The sequence below is a fragment of the Aptenodytes patagonicus genome, chromosome 3, assembly GCF_965638725.1.
Source record: "Aptenodytes patagonicus chromosome 3, bAptPat1.pri.cur, whole genome shotgun sequence".
Classification (NCBI taxonomy): Eukaryota; Metazoa; Chordata; class Aves; order Sphenisciformes; family Spheniscidae; genus Aptenodytes; species Aptenodytes patagonicus.
The window spans coordinates 118528877-118550206 of record NC_134951.1 but is presented as its reverse complement, the minus strand read 5'-3'; the positions used below and the strand labels follow the sequence as shown (position 1 = coordinate 118550206).

Genomic DNA, 21330 nt, shown 5'->3' with positions numbered 1-21330 from the left:
AAATCCAAAGGTAAAATTCTGGCTTGCTGTCTTGCCAGTGGCGACAAAAATTACAGGCACAGCTGACAAAATAAAAGGGAGAACATGTAAGAGGGTGCAGGAGCTAGAATAATGGCTCTGCTGCTCCACAGTTCTTGTTGCACCTGAGGATCTGGGTGTAGAGGGCTACTCAAGGTCGCTGGGTACTTGCAACTACCAGTGTATGAGTTACTAGTTTTGGTCCTATTTTAAGTTCCTAAAGCCACAGAGTTTTGCCTGGAGGGTGGGACAATGGGTTCATCTGCTCCTTGCTGGAGCCAGCGAAGGGTGGAGGAGTCATTCAGGCATGGTGAAAGGGGAATTGCCCACAGGAAGGACACTTGGGCCAGCCTAAGGTGCAGCAAGTCCTTCTGTGCCAGGCTCCTGGCTTCCTGCAGGACCTCCCCAACCCCAGTGACCCTCCGTGGGGACAGGAGGCTCTGTGGGTTCAGGGACTGACCTGGTCATAGCCAGGTGCAGGGGCAGTTCCCAGGAGGGCCCTAGATGACCCATGTGCCCCTTGCCTGCCACCCCATGGCCCCTGCTGTCCTCTGCAAACACCACAACATTGGTGATGTGAGAGGGGAGCGAACCTCAGGGCCCCTTGGGATGCTCCTGGCCTCCTGCCTCCTCATAGCAGCCATGGGCAACACTGTGGGGCACGGTGACAGACACAGCAAGGCACTCTTTGCACCCCCCCCCTCCTACTTCCCTTCTCGCCATCTCTCCCAGGTCTCGCTCCCTCCTGCAGGGTGCAAATGGGGTCGAGCTTGCCCTGGCAGGCTGCAGGGCGGCCGGGGGGATGCGACCAGCCACAGCGGGCAGGACTGGGAGTTCATCGGGCGGGGTGGGTAGAGCTGGGGGCTGCCCCAGGCAGGGCGGGCAGGGCTGCTGGGGGTGGGTCCGCAACCAGCCCTGCCTTTCAAAGTCCCTCGCTCCGAGGAGGAAATCGGGAAATATTTCCAGCAGGAGGAGGAGGGCTGAAGCTGCCACCGCGGAGGACGGACGGCGGGTTTCTCCCTGCCCGCGCAACGCCGCGGAGGGATGCGGAGGGAGGGGAGGCTGCCTGCGGGGCGGGCCGGCTGAGCGCATCCCCGGGGCGCTGTGGGCGCTCTGTGTGTGTGTGTGCGCGCTCCCTCCATCCATCCCTCCATCCCTCCCTTCCTCCCTCCCTCCCTCCCTCCCGCCCGCCGCCGCGCCGCGCCGCGCCGCAGCCGCGCACCGGGGCTCCGCCACCCGCCCCGCCGCGATGCCCCGCCGCTCCTGAGCCGGCCCCGGCGGCGCCCGCTCCTGCCCCCCGCCAGGTAGGACCGCGACCGACCGGCCCACGCCCCGGCCCCAACCCTGCCCAGAGCGGCGAGTCCCCCGCCGCCCCGCCGCTGGTTTCTACCCCGGGGTCCCCAGTGCCGGGGGAGGATGGGGGATGGGGGACCCGGAGCCGTGTGGCTGCCGATGGGGAGGCGGGGGTAGGATGCTCCCCCCCCCGCCCCGGCAATGCTTTTTGCAACCCAGCCACGGCATCTTTAGGCAGGCGATGGGGCTCGCCCCCCTCCCCCGCCGGCCAATCGCGACATGTCGCGACGGGAGGCGCGGCTGCGGCGTGGGGTTGCCTCCCCCTACCCCAAGGGCCGGGCATTGCCGGGCAGGTGGGGCGGGGAGGGGGCTGGAGCAAACCGCCTTCCCCCCGGGGGGCTTACGGGCATCTTCCCCCGTGCGCGGCGGCGAGGGTGCGGTGCCTCCGCCCGGCGGTGGTGTTCGTGCCTCCAGGCAGGGCTGCTTTTCCTCCAGCCCCGGGGATTTCTGCCTTGAAACGGTTTCCGAGGTGAGTGGTCAGAGGCACCTGCAGCCACGATGAAATTCCCATTTTTGTGTTGATCAGCGCGTGTTATTAAGGGCTGGCATTAAGCAGTGCTCATCACGTAGGCTTTGTCTAGGTGGAAGCATGGCTGGGGCTCTTCCGTCATCTCAAGTTTAATTCTTTAATCATAGCCTTGTTGCTTCCCTCCCCGCCGAGCCATGCTAAGCAACCCCACACTCACTGTCTCCAGGGCGAAAGCAAACTGCCAAAACGTAGAAATGCAGCAAGCACTAGGGAGAACTGGAGTCTAAAAACGAAAGCTGTAGTAAAACCACAAGGTCACAGGCGAGTGGGTGCAAGTGTTTGATTTCAGGGCTCCTCTTTGCTTGCACTTCACAGGAAGCTGTTCTTCCAGTCCCAGATGTTGGAAATCCGCGAGTCAGGCAATGGAAATGGGGGCTGAGAAAGGCTGGGGTTCTCTGTGCACTCTCCCAACACCTGCCTAGGCATTCATGTGCTTTTTCTCACCACCACAAAGAGAAGACATGCACTTTTATTTAGAAAAGGGAAGCTGGGACACTTGCATGTTGATGTGATGATGGCGGCTAGGAAAAAAAGAGCTGTGCTGTAAGGCTTTGGCTGGGGCCGTGGACATCACCAAAGAAAGGCATTTGTGTTCCCTCGGGTGCATCTGATAAATGTTGCTTTCTACCCTTTTCTTTCCGATTGGTTCTTCAATAGCAGCTTTGCCCCTTTTCCAGCAGAGGCATTTAGCCCAAATAGGGAAATAATCTAGCATTTCTAGAGCCATAACCTATCAGCCAAGCCATGAACCCCGACCACCATCTCCCCAGGAAAGTTGATGCATTGCCTAACGCCTCTTACACCTCACCAGCTCTGTTTCTCTGGAGGCATAAACAACTCCTAAGCCAGTGCTGGGGAGCCGCGTTGCTCAAAGCTTCCTCTGTACCAGGGTTTTTGTTCAAGATATTTGAGGAGGTTGGATGTACTCTTTATGCCTAGCGTCCCTGAATGCCAACACCGAGCACCACAGTTTTAAGCTGATGAGACTTTGCTTGCTTCTCTCTCCCCCACTTTTACTAAGCTTTTTGTGATCTTTTGGCTGTGAATTGCTCCTGAGACTTAAATACTCACTGTCCTGCAGCTGCCCAGGCTGCACCTAGTTTGCTCTCCTCGCACTGCTGTACATGGCACAGCATGAACTTGGCTCATGTCCTTGCTTTTGGGAGTCTCCACAGCACCTTGCATGATGCCATATAGGCACAGCCATTTCTCTGCCTGTTTGGGCCTTTGGTAGTGTCCTGATCTGCTCAGGGCTGTCAAGGTTGCAATTTTCCGGCATTATGTCTAAGACAGAATTTGGTTTTCTGCTGTGTTTTCAGGGGGGTACAGTCCTGCTGGCTTACTGGGGAAAAGTCACTGTTCTCCAGCATCCTAATGAAACTCAGATCCTATAATAAAGCCCAGTGTCCACCAAGGCGTCACTGGACAACCAACCAACAGGTTGGTCATAGACAACACAAACTGCATGCAATACTGGCTGTCCTTGCAACTGGTACAGTGAACAACCTGGAGCTCTGTTCAAGCTCAGGGTGCTGTGATCTGCATGTGCTCCCAGCTCATGGACATTGGTGCCTGCAGCTGTGCAAATCCTGGCTGCACTTGGGTCTCCTGAAGGGTGTTCAGGGTGCTGTGCCACTGGGACTCTGGCATCCAATATGGGCTGAGCTCACAGACCTGTCTTTCTCTTGCCAAGGGCAAGCTCTCCAGCTATTTTCAGGAAGCTTGTAGGAACTTGGCTTTCTCCGCTATCTCTATCCCTCTGGTGATTTTAGCTGAAATTGGGAGGGGGGGGAGCAATGTGAACAGACAGACAGACATGGAAACTGTGATTTCATATGCCTGGCTTCCTAAGGAAACCTGGCTACAAACAGAAGTGAGATTTGCTGCTGCAAAGAGCTCCTGGGGGGAGGGAAGACAGGGGGACACGGGGGGGGGAGGGAGGGGTGGTTAACCTCGCTTTTGAGATAGGCAACCAAGGCCCAGCACACACCTGGGCTTAGACTCCCTTTCCTTAGATCTGGTGGTCTAAAAACTGGGCATCTGCTTGGCACTAGCGTTCAGCTCCCTCTAGAGTCAGCGGTGTGAGAGCTGTACCTCTGGACAGTGACTCTCCTGGGAGGTGCTACCATCCTTCACCAGCCAGGGCTAGGCACCTAGCTGATGGATGGAGTGTGCCAGGCTGGGCCTCCATCCCAAGCTAACCTGCCCAGCTCCTGTCTAGGACTGTGTCCAAATCGCTTGGGTCCACAACCTGCATTCGCCTCAGCCTTTCCCTACACACATTCCCAGGGATGTCTCCCACCTCTTCATCCCTGGATGGGCGCTGGAGCTGGGGCTTTGTCTCTGCTTCCTTGAAGCTTTCTGTTCCTTCCTCCTGCAGAGCCCAGGAGAGCATCCTGCTGCACAGGGGACCCAAACACAGCTACAAACCCAGGCAAAAATGGGCCTGGAGGGAAGAGCAGCCACAGGCAGACAGGAAAGCAACAGGCCTGCTAATTCCTCTCTCTGAGCCCCTATGGGGCACCTCTGGGCAGATGCTTCCTCCCCAGGCTACCCAGGAGCCTCAGGCTTATTAGCAGTGTTTTATTCTCCCAACGCTCACGGGAGGTGCTTTTCCCGTTTTACAGAGGGAGACACAGAGCACAGGGAGGCGAAGGGCTGCCCTGAGATCGCAAAGGGATCTTTGAGGCAAGGCAGCCTCAAAGCCGTTTCGTGGAGACCAGGCACATAGCACTGTGCTTAAATAAGCAAGGGAGATCCACAGGCAGAGGAAGGCATTAACAGCCCAGGAGGAATAATGGGGAAGAGCCTGATGCTGCTTGATAAAGAAGAGACCAAAAGCAGGTGGTAGGGACAGAGAAATGGTCTGGAGACAGCAGCGAGTAGGAGGGGAGATGTAAAAAATAAAAAAAAAATACAACCCCAAAAGAAAAGTAGTATTTCTCCCTTGCTTCTCATTTCCTGGCATTTTTCTTGCTGAGATCTTGAATCATGGGGGAAAGGGACAACTTGCCACTTGGTCTCCGTGCGTTAAAAAGCAAGGCTGGAATCTCCCTGACAAACACTTCCAAGCTCAGTCTCTACAAGCTGCCCCCAAATTCATCCAATCTGGCTGAAATTTTATATCGGGGATGTTTTATTTTCTCTATTTATCTGTTTATTTTGGAAAGTTGCTGGGGAGATTGTGGGAGGAGATTGCATGCTTCATTGAAGAGATAGGATACTTGGAAAAATCAGTTGCAGACTGATAATTGTTCTAACTTTTTAATGTCCTTTACAGAAAACAGGGTGGCCTGATATGTATTTTACTTGATTAGCTTCATGGAGGGCTTGTGCCTCTGACTATATTTGGAAAGGTTTTGATGTTTTTTGTACTGATGCAATCAGGATGCTGATGGCCTGGAAATCATTTTCCTGATGTGGATATCTGGAGGGTCATGGGCAGGGGATGCCGACAGGCTGTGCCTGTTTTGGAGTGGCAGAGCTGGGTGGAAGGGAGAAGGAGCTGGGCAGAGCCAGAGCAGGGCTGTGAGTGAAGGGTTTTCCAAGCTGTGTTTAAAGTGCTGTCACACTGTGCAGCCCTGAGTGGCAACACAGTATTTGCACATAGTGGCTTTCCTCCACGGGTCTGGATGTACAGCCAGTGTGGTATAGGGTCCTTCTCCTGCTTTGATGGGTAAAAATCACAGCTGGCAGGAGCTACTTTTTACCAAAGCTGTGCCACAGGTCAGCATCAAAATCAGAAGTGAAGCCAGCGGAGGCTTTGGCTGCCTAGACAAATCTCCAAGCACCCTGTACCTTTCAGGGCTGTTGGCATCCGTTTTGTGTCCCTCAGCTGTAGGAAGCTGGACCTAGGCTCTTGGCTGATTTACTGATTGATGGTCAGAGACCAGACAATTTGTTTGGGCTTTTTTTTTTTCCCTACAATCATGTCTTTTCCCAGTACAGGCTTTGCTGGAGCTGCCCTGCTGTGAAGCAGATTGCTGCTTTCAATGAGGCACAGGTGTACTGGCTTCAGCATGGCCAGGAAGGGTCAGTAGGAGAGGAGAGGAGAGGAGAGGTTTGCTAGCCCTCTGGAGATGGGGTGGTGGATGTGAGTCCCACCCGTGGAGGCAAGGTGTGCACCGCTTTCCCCAGGGAAGGCTGGTTATTGCTTGCAGTAGACTCTTAAGTGCTGCTCTCCAGCAAGAGAAACTGGGAAAGGGGTGCTGTGACTTGGAGACTTCATGTCTGACCTTGGGGTAGGAGCATAGGGCACATAGCTTGAAACAGTCATTTTTGCAGGGGGAAGGAGGCACTTGTTGGCTAGGAGACCCTGTCCTCTCACTTGGGGCTTTTTGGCAGTTGCTGTCTTTTCACCAGGGACACTGGCAGGGGACTAAGTAGCTGGCTTGCTTTGAGGCTCTGTTTCTCTAGCTTGCAGGCTAGCTGTGCCTTGCAGTAGCTACTCGCTTCTTCTTTGTCAAAGTTTTTGGCCCCTTTGGCTGAAGAGAGACCATCTTTCTCCTGCCCTTGACACCAGCAAAGGGGATTTTGAGCTGCCTTCCCTGTCTCCCTGCAGCAGTGCACTCTCACTAGGAAAAGCTCCTCTCTGTCTAGCTCTGACTATGGGATGGGAAAGGGCTGGCTGGGAGTCCCCGCAGTATTGCAACATGCTCCTCATTGTGTCCCCACAGCATGTCAAAAAGCAGCCGCCCTCGTGTGAAGAGCAAACTTCCTACTGCCCCCCAGCAAACAACCAGTCACCCTATGGGGAGAGGGTGCTGCTCCCACCTCCCGTACACCAGTGACACGGCTGTGGGGACACCCTCTCCCATACAAGCTGGCAGTAAATTCACAGTAATGATGTTTATTATGAAGCTGATGTCACAGTGGGGTAGGCACTGTCAGGTAGCATCGGTGGTGGCTGTAATGGTGTGAATGTTGCTGTGTTACAGCTGCTCTGTACAGGTTTTCTGTTGAATGCTGGGAAAAAAATTCCCCATGGAAAGTCTCTCTCTCTCTCTTTGTGTGGCCACTCATTCCTTGTGAGCCCAGGCCATTTCCTTCCTTGCCCAATCCTTCTTCTGTAATGAAAGTGTCTGGGCTAGCAGTGTTTTTTCAGTACTCTGAAAAATAATGGTGCTACCAGCTTGTTGCAGATGGTCATAAACCTGTGTGTGATACAAAGGTGTAGGAAAATAACAGGAAGGGTCTTACAGTGGATATTTCAAGGGCGAAGTGCCCAAATGAAGATGGGACTTCTGGGAGGCTGCTGCAAAGGAAAAGCTGTGCTTTGCTGAAACGCAGAGCAGCTTTCAGGCTCACTTTGCATGCAGCAACCAGCCAGCCCAAAGGAGCGTTGCTGCCAGGGAAAGAGCAGAGTCTAAAAGGCCGTTTTCTCCCCATCTGGCAGCTCCCGAGGGAGCTCTCTCCTACCAATTTGTAAAACCTAGAGCTCCCATGTCCAGCAGGGAGGCAAATATCTCTGCAACCCTCCTAGCCCTGCTGTGGGCAACAACTGCCCTCCTGGTATTTCACAACACCAAGGGTTGGAATAAAGGCTGGACCAACATCCCTTGGCCGGGAGCTGCGTCTAAACCAAGCTTGCCTCAAAGGGACCATGCAGCCTCTTGCAGGCTTTCCTCCATGACTGTGCAAAACCAACTACTAGCGCCCTGTGGGAGCTTGTCTGCAAAGGGAAGGAGCACAGCTGTGACTTCAGGAGAGCCTGAGTTGGGATCTGGCTCTCCTGGTTAGCTCCAGCTCTACCTGAAAGCTCTCAGGCAGCCGGCTGCAGAGAGCCCCAGGACAGCTCCACTCCCTCGGTGGTAAAAAGGGCTCTGGGTGCTGCCCCTGGGCATGGGGTAGTGCTTATGGGCAGGGTTGTGCTGGCCTGGAGTGGTGGTTTGGGGCTCTTCACCATACACGTATGGCCAGCACCGAGCCCAAGAGCAGCTAGCACCCCTGCCCGGTGCTGCCGTGATAAATCTGACCCAAGAGGCGTTGGGGAAGTGATGCTGAGGCCACGAGCACCGCAGCAGGCAAGGTTTGCCAGGGCTGCTAACCTGGCGTGCTGTGAATCAGCTACCGCATTTGCTTTTATTGTTGATGGCCAGGATGGGAAATGCAATTGAGACACCTTAATGAAAAGCTAACAAAGTTGGGTTTGGAGGGAGGGCTGGTGTTCTGGTAGCCTTGCTTCTCATTAGAGAATAATATGAATGATTTGTCTGGGAATATTCCTACCACTGTGCCTGCAGCAGCGTGCTGACCATGGGCCGAGACCCTATGCAAATGCAGAGTAAGAGGGTCTCTGGGGACCAAGCTGTTTATTTTGGATTGTACAAATAAAGAAATGCTGCTAATTTTATAGCAGCTGCTTCTCAGAGATATTTTGAGTGTCAGGCTCTGACTGTGTGTGTGTAACCAGGATGTTGTGGCCAAGCATTTTCTAGCCCTCCATAATTCCTCAGTCTGGTGTTAATAACACTCATTGTGAATTGGTTCAAGCAGGAAAGCCGGTGCGGGTATGTGAATCTTGCTTGATGACTGCACCACAAAATGCTGGAGAAAGTCCAACATAGAGTTGGGGGATGCTACTGGCACTCAAAGAAGGGTCCTGGCACATTGCCAAGGCTGGTGGGTTTTTCTTCCAAAGCTCCAGCCTTTCCCCACCCATCTGAACTCTCCAGAAATGTTCCACGTTTCTTATCTCCTGCCGTCTGAGGGAAAAATGTTGTTTGTACATGGAGAGCTGGATGGGAAGGCCAGAAAGATGGATTGCTCAGATGCAAGCCTCTAGGCCTTTTTTCCTCCTGTTCAACAGAATATGGGACTTGATTTAAAAACAAAAAAACCCAACAAAACAAAACCAACTTATATTAGAATGTTTGAAAGGGAAGAATATGGCAAATAAAGTTCAAGTGACTTATTAAATCTGATTTAGTAGGTGTCTTTTTTCTGGCTGAGACTTCCAGTGCTTGAATCCTTTTAAGACTGTAGAGTTGGTCCAAAGTGTGATGGGACTCTCCTATTCTTTATAACCTAAATCAGTGACCCAAAACATAATATTTTCTCTAGAACCATCTGTTTCCTCTTCTTGCCAAGGGGATTTCACAATGCCTGGTTGCTCTGAATAATTGTACATGTGCAAGGATATGACTTGCCACAGGGAGAAAATTAACTGAACAAGGGCAGGTGGATGCTCTTGAGTTTTCTGTTGAAACTACTAGCCTTCAGAAAGAGAGGGTGAAGAACCATGCAGCTGAGTAATATTTTATGCCTACACTAAATTTTTTTAAGCCTACATATTTTAAAAAAACCCCAAAACTACACTTAGAATCATAGAATCATAGAATCATTAAGGTTGGAAGAGACTTCTAAGATCATCGAGTCCAACCGTCAACCCAGCACCACCATGTCCACTAAACCATGTCCCTAAGCGCCTCATCTACACATCTTTTAAATACTTCCAGGGATGGGGACTCAACCACTTCCCTGGGCAGCCTGTTCCAATGTTTCACCACTCTTTCAGTAAAGAAATTTTTTCTCACGTCCAATCTAAACCTCCCCTGGCGCAACTTGAGGCCATTTCCTCTCATCCTATCACTAGTTACTTGGGAGAAGAGACCGACACCCACCTCGCTACCACCTCCTTTCAGGTAGTTGTAGAGAGCGATGAGGTCTCCCCTGAGCCTCCTTTTCTCCAGGCTAAACAACCCCAGTTCCCTCAGCCACTCCTCATAAGACTTGCTCTCCAGACCCTTCACCAGCTTCGTTGCCCTTCTCTGGACATGCTCCAGTACCTCGACATCCTTCTTGTAGTGAGGGGCCCAAAACTGAACACAATATTCGAGGTGCGGCCTCACCAGTGCCAAGTACAGGGGCACAATCACTTCCCTACTCCTGCTGGCCACACTATTTCTGATACAGGCCAGGATGCCATTGGCCTTCTTGGCCACCTGGGCACACTGCCGGCTCATGTTCAGCCGGCTGTCAACCAACACCCCCAGGTCCTTTTCCACCAGGCAGCTTTCCAGCCACTCTTCCCCAAGCCTGTAGCGCTGCATGGGGTTGTTGTGGCCGAAGTGCAGGACCCGGCACTTGGCCTTGTTGAATCTCATACACTTAGGAGCTATCTGGGATAAACAGAATAGATACCAAGTCAGCCTGGGTTTTAGCAGCCCCTTTATCAAATGTCTCTGAGACTTGGTTTGGAGCAGTGTGAAACACAGGAGTACAGATGTTGGGTGACTAATTCATGCTTCGGCTAAACTTCAATGACCATGAACGCACATCTGTTTCAACTTAGCTATCCACCAAATGGCCTGCAACAAAGTACTCTTCTTTACAAACATCATGTTTTCAATTTTTTACTTCAGATTTGTAGCCTGCATTCTGGGAAGCAGAAGGTACCCAGGATCTGTGATCAGGGGAGCAATGTTCAGGGCTTCTGACTCCAGCAGTAAGAGCTTTTTGTAGCATTAGCAGGATTTCCAACGCAAACAACTCCTTTCTTTTAAATCTATCTTCATACAGGAGACTTGCTTTTTCTGTTCATCTTATCTGTTTTTATCACCCAGCTCTCTGACTTGCTCACTTCCTGCTCTGTGTATCTTTTTCTTTTCTTAATTAGAAAATTGGGGGGGGAGGGGGAGGCAGACCAACAGTTCCTGGTGAGGAAATGCCATTTATATAAAACTGTCTTGATAAATTCTCAGTATTATTCTTCCAGCCCAATAATCCTATTATGGCATCCTTAAATAAAAGCAAATGGAGGAGAGGGCTTTGATCCATCGTTACAATGTCTCTTTGTGGAGTAGATCCTATAACATGGGCGCAGGATGGTACCCATTGCTTCCTCCAGCCAGTTCTTCACTTGCGCGCAGCCCTGTCCCTGCATAATATGCCCCTGCCCTAATGAGGAGGGGTGATTTCTGTGTCATGGGGGATAAGGAGATGGGTGATGGTGACCAGGTGCTTTTCTTCAAGGAGGCATTGGTGTGTCCCTGTTTAGGAGGGTAAATGCTTCTCCCCAGGAACGCCTGCCTGGCTGTACTTTTGCAGTCAGCAATGCAGCATGTGTAGCCTGCTGTGTGGCTGGAGAACCAGCCTGGTTCCCAGCTGTGCTGTGAAACAAGCCCTCTTTCAGGAGGAACAGGGAAGGTGTGCTTAGCCATCCTGCTTGGGTCATGCTCGCTATGACTGGGCCCAGGTGACAGCTGGGATGCTGTCACTGGATGCAGCCTTTAGTGTGGATGGGCTGGTCTGTGTTTCCCAGTGCATGCAGCTGTGCAGCTGTCAGACCTGGCGTTGTGTTTGCTGGAGACCAGGCAGATGGGAAATGGTGAGGTGAGACCTGCCAGGCGTTGCAGAGGCTGGATACGGGCCTGGGAATACCATCCTTCTCTTAGAAGTTGAAACCTTTTGTGGCTGGGCTCTTTTTTTTTTTTTTCTTTCTGGGGTGTGGGTTTTTTAATGAGCAAAACCAGTTCAGCTTTTTGTATTCTCCAGCAAAGTAAAGGTATTGACATACTCATTTTCCTCTCTTCATAGAACCATTTTTAAGTACCATGCGATTAAATTAACTTGGAATGGAGAAGCGTAATATGGCAAAGGCTGTCTTTGAGGAGAAAATATAGCTTTAATAACTAGGAATCTGGCTTTTATTGGCTAGTAAAATGGAGAATGTAACACTGAGCATGCTCAGGTTTTCGCACTAAGCATCTCTATGTACTTAAAGGCATCTGTTCTGTTGGTTTATGCACTGTTAACTAACCGCAAACCTCTTTAACAGCTCCTCTACACTGCTGGAAAATCCTGAGGTAGGACAAGGGCAAATACTGCTGTCATGCTTCATGACTGATGTTGTAAATGGAGTGAGAAAGGCCCTTGAAGGGGAAGCCATCAGAGCTGACCTAGTGGGAAAAGAGCACAGGGACAGGTTTCCTCTCGAAGCATGCCAAGAGAGCCAGGCTTGGATGCATATGGGGCTCTTTCCAGTTTTGGGAAGGTGCAAAGTGATGCACTGTGGAAGGAATGGCTCCAAAATCATTAATTAAAGACTGCCCTTCTGGTGCACCTTATGACCAAGTTACTGTTAAGAATAAGGTTTTGCCAGGGCTTGAGCTCACTTCATGCAAATTTCTGATGTGGAGTAGATGCTTGGGAGGACTGTGAGCAAGAAAAGGCTGTGAAATATGTAGTTTACAGTGATTAAAAATGGCAAGTATAAAAATATTTTTTAAAAATGATGGGGGGATAGTAGATTTCCCTGTCCTCTCCTGCTCTTACCCTGAACTCCAGTGAGTGAGTGCACCGTAATTTTGAAATGGGAAACACTTCTGCCAGGTGTGAAGCAGAATGATGGGCTTTAATTAGATGAGAAACAAGAAAATGCAATTGAACAAATAGGCTTTCAGCGAAGAGAAAGAAAGTAGCATTAAACATCATAGTAGCTAAAGGGGGTAGGTGCTAGCCCACTGGTAGCACCTCAATCAGTCCTTGTTCATATAACTGAACTGGATGATTTGTACATGGAAAACTGCAGTAATCATAACACAAATGGGCTTATTAGATGGGGCTTCTTGAGTAACAGGGTAACTTGATTATATGTTTGGGAAAGATGGGACATAAACAGGGTGTAGGGGAAAATCTGTTATCTCTGGTTGGCCTCACTTAATGCATCTTTCCTTTTGTCTCTACAGGTTGAGGATGTTTGGGACCTGTTTGGTGGAAGCGGCCATGTCGCGAGCAACTCACCAACCCACCTTCCCAGTGAGCTTCCAACTCCTGAGCGTTGTGCTGGTGTTGCTCTTCCATGCAGACAGCATACATGCGGAGAGCCCCAGTGAATTGCCTGTGAATGACACCGAGGAGTGCACTGGCTCATACATCTGCAAAAAGGGTGTGATTTTACCAATATGGGAACCCCAAGACCCCTCGTTCGGTGACAAAATCGCTCGGGCAACAGTGTATTTTGTAGCGATGGTGTACATGTTCCTGGGAGTATCTATCATAGCCGACCGCTTCATGTCCTCCATCGAAGTCATTACATCCCAAGAGCGGGAAATAACCATCAAGAAGCCCAACGGCGAGACCAGCAAAACCACAGTGAGGATCTGGAACGAGACCGTTTCCAACCTCACACTGATGGCCTTGGGTTCGTCTGCCCCTGAGATCCTCCTGTCTGTTATCGAAGTGTGTGGCCATGGCTTCACGGCAGGGGACCTGGGGCCAAGCACAATTGTGGGGAGTGCTGCATTTAACATGTTTGTCATCATTGCAATCTGTGTTTACGTTGTTCCAGATGGAGAGATAAGGAAGATCAAGCACTTGCGAGTGTTTTTTGTTACAGCAGCCTGGAGCATCTTTGCCTACACTTGGCTTTACATTATTTTATCTGTGTCTTCTCCTGGGATTGTGGAGGTTTGGGAAGGCTTGCTCACCTTCTTCTTCTTCCCCATCTGTGTGGTGTTTGCCTGGATAGCTGACAGGAGGCTTTTATTTTACAAGTACGTCTACAAGAAATACCGAGCTGGCAAGCAGAGAGGCATGATCATTGAGCATGAGGGTGACGGGCCCTCCTCCAAAGCTGATATCGAGATGGATGGAAAGGTTGCTAATTCTCATGTGGAGAACTTTTTGGATGGGACACTGGTGTTGGAGGTGGATGAGAAAGACCAGGATGATGAGGAAGCCAGGAGGGAAATGGCTCGGATCCTGAAGGAGCTGAAACAAAAGCACCCCGACAAGGAAATTGAACAGCTTATAGAGTTGGCCAACTACCAGGTCCTGAGCCAGCAGCAGAAGAGCAGGGCTTTTTACCGCATTCAGGCCACTCGGCTCATGACAGGAGCTGGCAACATCTTGAAAAGACATGCTGCAGACCAGGCCCGCAAAGCTGTCAGCATGCACGAGGTCAACAGTGAGGTGGCAGAAAATGATCCCATCAGCAAGCTCTACTTTGAGCAGGGTACCTACCAGTGTCTGGAGAACTGTGGCACTGTCGCCCTGACCATCATTCGCCGGGGAGGCGACTTGACCAACACTGTGTACGTTGACTTCCGGACAGAGGATGGGACAGCCAATGCCGGCTCTGACTATGAGTTCACTGAAGGGACAGTGGTCTTCAAGCCTGGAGAGACCCAGAAGGAAATCCGAGTTGGCATAATCGACGATGACATATTTGAGGAGGATGAGAACTTCCTGGTCCATCTCAGCAACATCCGCGTGAGCACTGAGGCCTCAGATGAGGGCATTCTTGAGGCCAGTCGTGTCTCAACACTTGCCTGCCTGGGATCACCATCTACTGCCACCGTCACCATCTTTGATGATGACCACGCTGGCATCTTCACCTTTGAGGAGCCAGTAACACACGTCAGTGAAAGTGTGGGGACCATGGAAGTGAAAGTGTTGCGAACCTCTGGTGCGCGAGGAAATGTTATTGTGCCCTACAAAACCATTGAAGGCTCAGCCAAAGGTGGAGGAGAGGACTTTGAAGACACCTGCGGGGAGCTGGAGTTCCAGAACGATGAGATAGTGTAAGTGAAGGTTTTATTTGTTACTTACAGTCTCTGGTTCTCCTGAAATTAAATGCACATGGCTCCCAGAGCTGAACTGGAGGTGTTTGGGTGCCAGCGCATTGCAGTAAGCCATGAATGGTCTTATGTGCTTTGGGGAGCCTGAAATGCTGCATTCCTGCCTTGCTAACAGACCAGAGAGTGATGCCTGCCCAGGGGCACTCCACCCTTCCAGTAGCAGGGAGGTGGGACTGGTTTGTGAGCCCAGCCTCCCACACCCTACCCATGCGCTACGAAGATCTCTATAGCCTCGGCTCTACAGTGGAGCAGAGAACAAAACTGAGCTGGCTGTTACCGCCCAGTCACAAGGACCTGTCTTGCGAAGGGCCTAAACTGAGTGTATGAATTATGGTGCCTACTTTCCCTTGCCTGTTGAGGGTCAGGTCATGCGGAACGGGGCCACAGCCTGTTCCACTGATGCTCAGTTCAGGGCTTTGGTGAAAGTCACTTCACCTCCTCCTCTTCTAAAGGCTGCAGGCCTGAGTCCAATGCTTGTCCTGAAAAAGTATTGTCACGCAGAGAAGCCTCATGGTTAGGATGCAACTGCAGACACATTTGGCTGCTTGCAAATAAAAAAGAGGCTGAAAGCTGTTGGAGGCTACTCCTGAGTGTTGCTAGGTGGATGGTGGAAAAATTATTAGTGCTGTAGCCTTGTTTATTACATTATGTGGAGAATATAAATTAGCCCAGTAAATCATGGTAGAAAACATCTATCCTTGGGTATGTCATGAAGACATTTCCTTGCCCAGCTGGGGCTATGGGAGGAGCAAGGCTTGGGAGTTGTGTTGTTCCTCAGGCTCTTCCTATAGTGAAGTCTGTGTCTGTAGATCAGTCCCTGCCAACAGTAGACCCTGTAGCACAAAACCAATGTGTAGAACTTGGAGCAGTCACTGATAAAGGGCACTCCTGTGTCAAGGGAGAGCTAAATGTTGGCTTGGGTATTGCATATCATACAACTGGTCTCTTAGGAGCTGAAACAGACCCATGATGAGTGCCAAGAGTGGGCCTTATGTTCTGTCTGTTACTTGTATCTGCTCCGTGTGCACAAGGAGAATGAAGCAAACAGGGGAATCATAAAACTTCTTGAAGTCGGGGGAAATAAAAAAGTGATTTGTAGTTCTCAGGCAGGGTATTAGACCAGTTGGGTTTTTGACTTCTCAGGAAAAACCGAGCAAGAACTTCACAGCTCCACCAATCTGGAGGCCAGAACATGCATGTTGCTCACACAAGGGTCGAGAGCACACAATATGCCATTGTTCCTGGCTCCTGAATGATAACTGTAGTAGAGAAGTTATGCAGTTATTTGATTTTTTTAATTTTTTTTTTTTTTTCATTTTGGGAGAAGCAGGGAGTTGTCTGCAGAGATGCAATGAACTAGGCTATAAGGATATCCCCCGAAGGCTCTTTACTTTTTAACCAGGTCACTCAGCACTAGAAAAACTGGGCTACTGGCAGGAAGACTGACGTTTGATCTCAGTTCCCCTGGGCTGTGACATGTTTACATGGCAGGCCAAACACACGGCCGCAGGCTCTGCGATTGCACTCACAGGGGCTTGGGCTTCCCCCTTGTTTTGGATCCATCACTCTGGCCAGGATCTCTGTGCTGTTCTTCATCAAAGACAGGTAGTGTCACCTGTGCCTGCGCTGCCTGTTAGCGCTCAGTCTGTGATGTGGGGTTTTGCAGTGGGATGGCTGTGCCTTCTCCCTGGGGTTGCACCGGGGCCCGCTGTGCTGTGCCTACTGCCTCTGCTGGTGGCCTTTCCTCCACTAAGCTGTTCACTGCTGACTTTTGCCAACAGCCTAGTAACCAAGGGGTGTGTTGGAAAAGGGCTGACCACATCCTGTCGGAGCTGCTGCCTGGCCTCCCAGGGCGTGCTGGTGTGCCTTCCCCATGGCAGCAAGCCTCCTCCTTCCTTTTCTTACTGGCTGTCAGCATGTGCACAGCAAGCAAGAAACGGGGGAAAACAGCTTTCTTAGAAACCCAAGTGTGTTTTTTCTGTGCAGATGCCAGGGCATTGCCATCATATTTCTATTGCCTTTAAACTGTCTCTCCCTGGAATCGCAGGGAGGGACGGTACATGGGAAGCACCACTTTAGGAGTTCACAGCCTGGTACAGATGAGGGCTTGGGGAATAGGATGGGAGGAGGTGGCGACTGCAGGGCCATATGTTGACTAAAGGGCTTGCTCCATTCAGGTGGGAGAAGGATGAAACTCCATTTTCCAGGAGAGGGATGAAACTGACTGTACAAATTGCAATCTATTCATGTGCCTGAAAGGCAGTAAGTATTCCTCTAAAACTTAGCTGCTACAGTCCACGTTCAGGTGTTGGATGGTACAATCTGACTTGCAGAAGATTTCCTGCAGGTCCGTGTCCTGCAGCACAAAGGCAGTGTGGTCCTGAAGCTGAGGTGCTGCTTACAGGCATCCTCCCTTGGAAGAATTTGCTCTAACGGGAATAAAGAAGACGTGCTAGCACAATATGTGGATTATAGAGCTAAAGCCTGTTTCTGTGTCATTGCTTGTTAGTGCTCTGCTTCAGCTAAACCACAGCTGTGTAGAACGGTGCAATTCCCCAGCACATTTGATTCAATAAAGTTCTAAAACTTCAGGTTTTCCCATGCTCTGGTGATCAAGAGATGGCTTTGCTGCCCTTTCTAAAGGTCTTTAGTGCCTCTTCAGCTCTGCCATTCTAGGCTCTATCAATCAGCTTGGTAAAATTGAGTAAGATGTGTTTTTCTGGGGCACTAACAACAAAGGTAGGGCAGTGCAGGGGGACACAAGGATGAAAGAAAACTGTGTACAAGCCTCTATTATGAGGGCTGGCTTGCTGGTAAGTCTCAGTAAAATTAGAAAGTGCTGGGAGGGCCCTGATCTTCTGGAGACCTTCCTCCAGTTCCCAAAAGGCCCAATTACGTAACATGTTGTTTGTTTGCAGCGTCCAGAGAGACTTTCCCATTTTGCAATCTGTTGATGTCCCCTTTCCCAGAGCACACAAAATAGCTGTGTAACTGCTGAAGCCGTGCCACTCCTGTGCATTTAAACAAAGATCTCATTCCGATGCTACCAAAAAGATGTGTAATGGAGAAGACATTGGTCCTCCTATGGAACATTTTATCCCAGCACTGCCTGGTAGCCTCTTGGAGTGATGCTTTTCTGCTCCTTGCTCCTGAAGCACAGCTTGTGTGTTCAATGGGTACATGCTGGCAAGTGAAAGAAACAGCATTTAAATGCATTTTGCAATGGGTGTAGCTGGGGTTGCACGACAGATTGTTCCAAGATGTGTGGGAAGGCTAAAGATGTCTGACTTGGGTCTCAGCAAGGTCAGTCTCAGTGATGCTGCACAGGTACCTGGGGCTCTGAGACATTGGTGTAGGACAGGGGGCTATGATTTGAAGTGTAAGAGAGAGCCCTCCCTCTGGGACCATCCTCAACAAGGTGACTCCAGCCTTGTCTTGCATCTCCATTAATAATTAAAGCTTTCTTGATGAGAACATGGCGAAGATGTGTAGTTGCAGGCTCTTCCTGCCCACTCGTCTACCACAGCTATTGTGATCATAGAAGAGGTCACTGGTTCACCTAGCCAGTGTATTTTTATCTCCTGACCGAATGTCAAATAATTCAAAAGAAGTCCAGCCTCCTATCTTAGAGGAAGAAGCAATCCTTCCCCCAGCTGATGGGATCTGTTCTCCTTGCTGTCTCGAAATATCAGGAGGGGCAACTCTTCCAGATGTGACTGCAAAGCTAAATGAAAACTGTGTGTTCTTTCATGTTCAAAAAATAGTCTTTTTTCTAGAGAAAATATTGCAACTAGAGATCTATTACAATCTGCTTTCCAGATGCCTGCACCCACATCCCCCAAAATAAAAGTTTTTACTGCGTTAATAAGACATTGAGGAAGATGGTACACAAAATTATATGGATAACCAATTAAACTGGTATTTCACCTATGCAGTTACACCTGTAAATGCATGGAGAATCTTATGTCAATAGATCTTGCTGTTCATAATGTATAGTTTGGCTGTTTTTATAAAAGGTGTCTGCTGCAGGTTTAGGAACTGACACTCTTGGCCCAGTGAATTTGACTTGTCCAAGCCAGCTTTGGCATTTCTCTGGAAGCATAAATCTAGGAGCCAAATGTTAACAATGACACAAACATCAGCTAAATCCTGTGATTTTTTATGGAAAGTGTCCCCAGAGACCACATAGCCTCCCTCCCAAGAGCCCTTTAAAAATGTCAGTGTCAATAAATATAGATTGTGGCGGGGGGGAACCAAGTGGTACTGTTTTTTTAAGTTATCCTTTTCTTTTCCAAAAGAGGTTGGGTGAGGTATTTCTAAAGAAACAGCAAAAATAAAATCGTGACTCAGCCCTGGGACCTCTCTAGCTCAGTTTTGCATCCATGGCCTGCAGCTTCAGAGAAAAAAATTAAACCTCCAGCATGGTTAGCCTTGCAGTAGGACACAGTCGAAGAGCAGAGAGTCTTCTGATATGGCAGAGAGACCACTGTAAACCAGGCTGAAGGTGAAGCAAACAAAGATTTCCCTTTTCACGTTTCATCGTTGAACACATTATCTCTCTCTTTGTCCATCCCACTTTGTTTGCATGGGTCAGTGTGCATCCCCTCCCTCACAAGCCCAGGGTTAATATCTGGAGGCACAGTGTGAGATATCAAAACAGACCAAACAAAGATTAAACTCTTATTTGGCCTGCTTCCAGCACCCAGCTTGGGTTTTAGAGCATGTTTTCCCCTCGCCACTGGCAGTCTCACCTGGCCCAGTGGGACTTGCAGGCAGTTCAAATATAGCCACCAGGATCTACATCTTGGGTCCTTGGCAGGAGCACCCAGTGCCCTGGGTCCATCTTATGGGAGGTGGCCCTGGCCATGGCCCACAGCAGGGAGTTGAACAACTGTGTTGCACCAGGCTGGGGCATGGTATGGGGGCCTGTTTCCCTTTCCAGGGGAGTTTTGGGGAGGAGAAGTTCCCTGGGGCTGAAATGTATTATTGCTTTGGGTCCTGAAGGCCAAAAGCTGGTCATCCCCTCTTCGGGGGGGGGAAGATAACAGCTATAACAGGGTGAGCTGTCTTTTCTTTTTCTGTTCTTTGTTCACACAATGTTTAGTCTTTCCTGAACAATCCTAAAATGTTAGCCTTAGTATCTCCCAGCCATGTGCATCTCTCTTAAACTGCTGTGCTCTTGTCTCGGTTGCGCTGGACAACTCCCACATTTCTGTTAGAAGACAGGAAGGAAATAATGCCACGTGGTGTTCACAGACCTTCCTCTTTCTCCTGCACCCAAGTGCCTGCAGGTGCTTGCTGTTGTCCTGTGCACAGAGACTGGGCACCAAGTGACACAGACATGGTGTGTACTGAAAAAATCATTCCCAAGTGCCATGTCAAGTCTCAAGCCTGCAAAGCACATACTTGCAACTGTGTCTCTAAGTGTCTTATGGCCTGATCTGGTCCTCTCCTCCCCAGAGTAAGGGCAGTGGGTGTGCTCCTGTGGCATGTCACCATGGTGTTGTAGGACAAGTCCTGCCCGTAGCTTGCTTGGGGAGGGTGAGCACGGGATGCAGTCTGTGCCATTTGCCCAAATAAGTCATGAAATCTAGGAACTTGATTTGATGATGTCCCCTGTGGAGGGGATTAGGCAGCGAAGTTGTGTTATTGGATGAAGCAAGTTGTGCCAGCACATCGCTGGGGGGAATGGGGGGGGGAGAAGGGTGAGGACAAGAGTGGTTAGCTCTCGCTGAAGAACTGACACAGTTTTTGTCCTTGAAAAACCGTTTCCTTATTTGTAATGAGCTGTTGTTGGCAATTTACTGCTGCCAGCTGCATCTCTGTGGTTGATTAAGGGAGCTTGGATCTTAAATATGTAATAACTCTCTGAAAGCCATTGAGAGGCAGTTATTAGCTTCATCAGGGCCTGTGTACACATCCGCTGTGCTCCTTTATGAAAAGGCTACCTATTAAATGCATTGTAGTAATTTATAAAACACAGGATCTAGGCTTGTTTTAAGAAATTAAAGCAGCAACCCTAGCAAAGCTTGTTGGCGTGGGAAAGAGTTATCTTGGAGTGAAGCGCTGCTCTGCAGCTCCTTGCTGGGGAGACAAGAGTGGGGGATAGGAGAAGCCCTGTCCCCCTTTGCAGACTCTTTTCTTTCCCTGGCATGTGCTTGAGCACTGCTGGCAGCAGCATTAGCACCAGCTGTGATATGCAGGTCTTGTCAACAGAGCAGGGATCCGTCCCTCTCCCTCCTGTGTACCTGGGATCCTTTACTGTGGCAAATTCTTGAGCAGAGAGAGGTAAATAGTTGATACACAGGACCCTGATGCAAGTGCTGAATTCAAGTTGTGCATCTGCCTTGGGAATAGGCTTCTTTCCTCTGACACTTTGTCCCCAGGTTTGACCCCGGTGGATGGCACTCAGTAGTTTTCTTCCAGCAGCAGGGCTGCATTTGTGGGCTTAAAACGAGAGCGACAGAACAAAAAGCAGACAGCTGACCACAGCTGGCATCCAAGCATCTGTGCAGATGGGCAGAGAAACATCTGCTGTCATCCAAAGCCAAACAGAGAGGAGAAGCTGGACCTGGCAGACAACTGGCTGAGTCAGAAACAGACCCTCCCCCAGGGGAGAGGCTGAGCCCAGAGGCATCATCCCACATGCTGCGGGCGGATGGAGCGCTATCAGCCGGCTCTCTGCCGGCGAGGGGATGTGATGTCGCTCTGCCCTTGGCAGGCAGGCGTACCAGAGGTGGTGCACAGTCTTCCATGTCTGGGTCTGCCTTGTATGTGTCCCTACTGGCTTTGCTCACACCAGGGACAAAATTACATGTTCACTAGCAAGGACATGCACATCACTGCTGT

At 50.2% G+C, this 21330-nt stretch overlaps 1 protein-coding gene across 4 annotated transcripts in view; it reads left to right on the top strand.

The window, feature by feature from the left end:
• The first annotated feature begins 1276 nt into the window (after positions 1-1276).
• The window catches only part of SLC8A1 (solute carrier family 8 member A1), a 131824-nt gene continuing 111770 nt past the window's right edge, over positions 1277-21330 (top strand). For 3 of the 4 annotated variants that reach the window (XM_076334928.1, XM_076334927.1, XM_076334925.1), the window contains exons 1-2: positions 1277-1322; positions 12589-14424. In XM_076334928.1, the coding sequence (XP_076191043.1) occupies positions 12596-14424 (1829 nt within the window). In that variant the 5' untranslated portion in view covers positions 1277-1322; positions 12589-12595. Of the gene's footprint in view, positions 1323-1800; positions 1841-12588; positions 14425-21330 lie in introns of those variants that run through there. The other variant, XM_076334926.1, reaches the window with a different exon arrangement.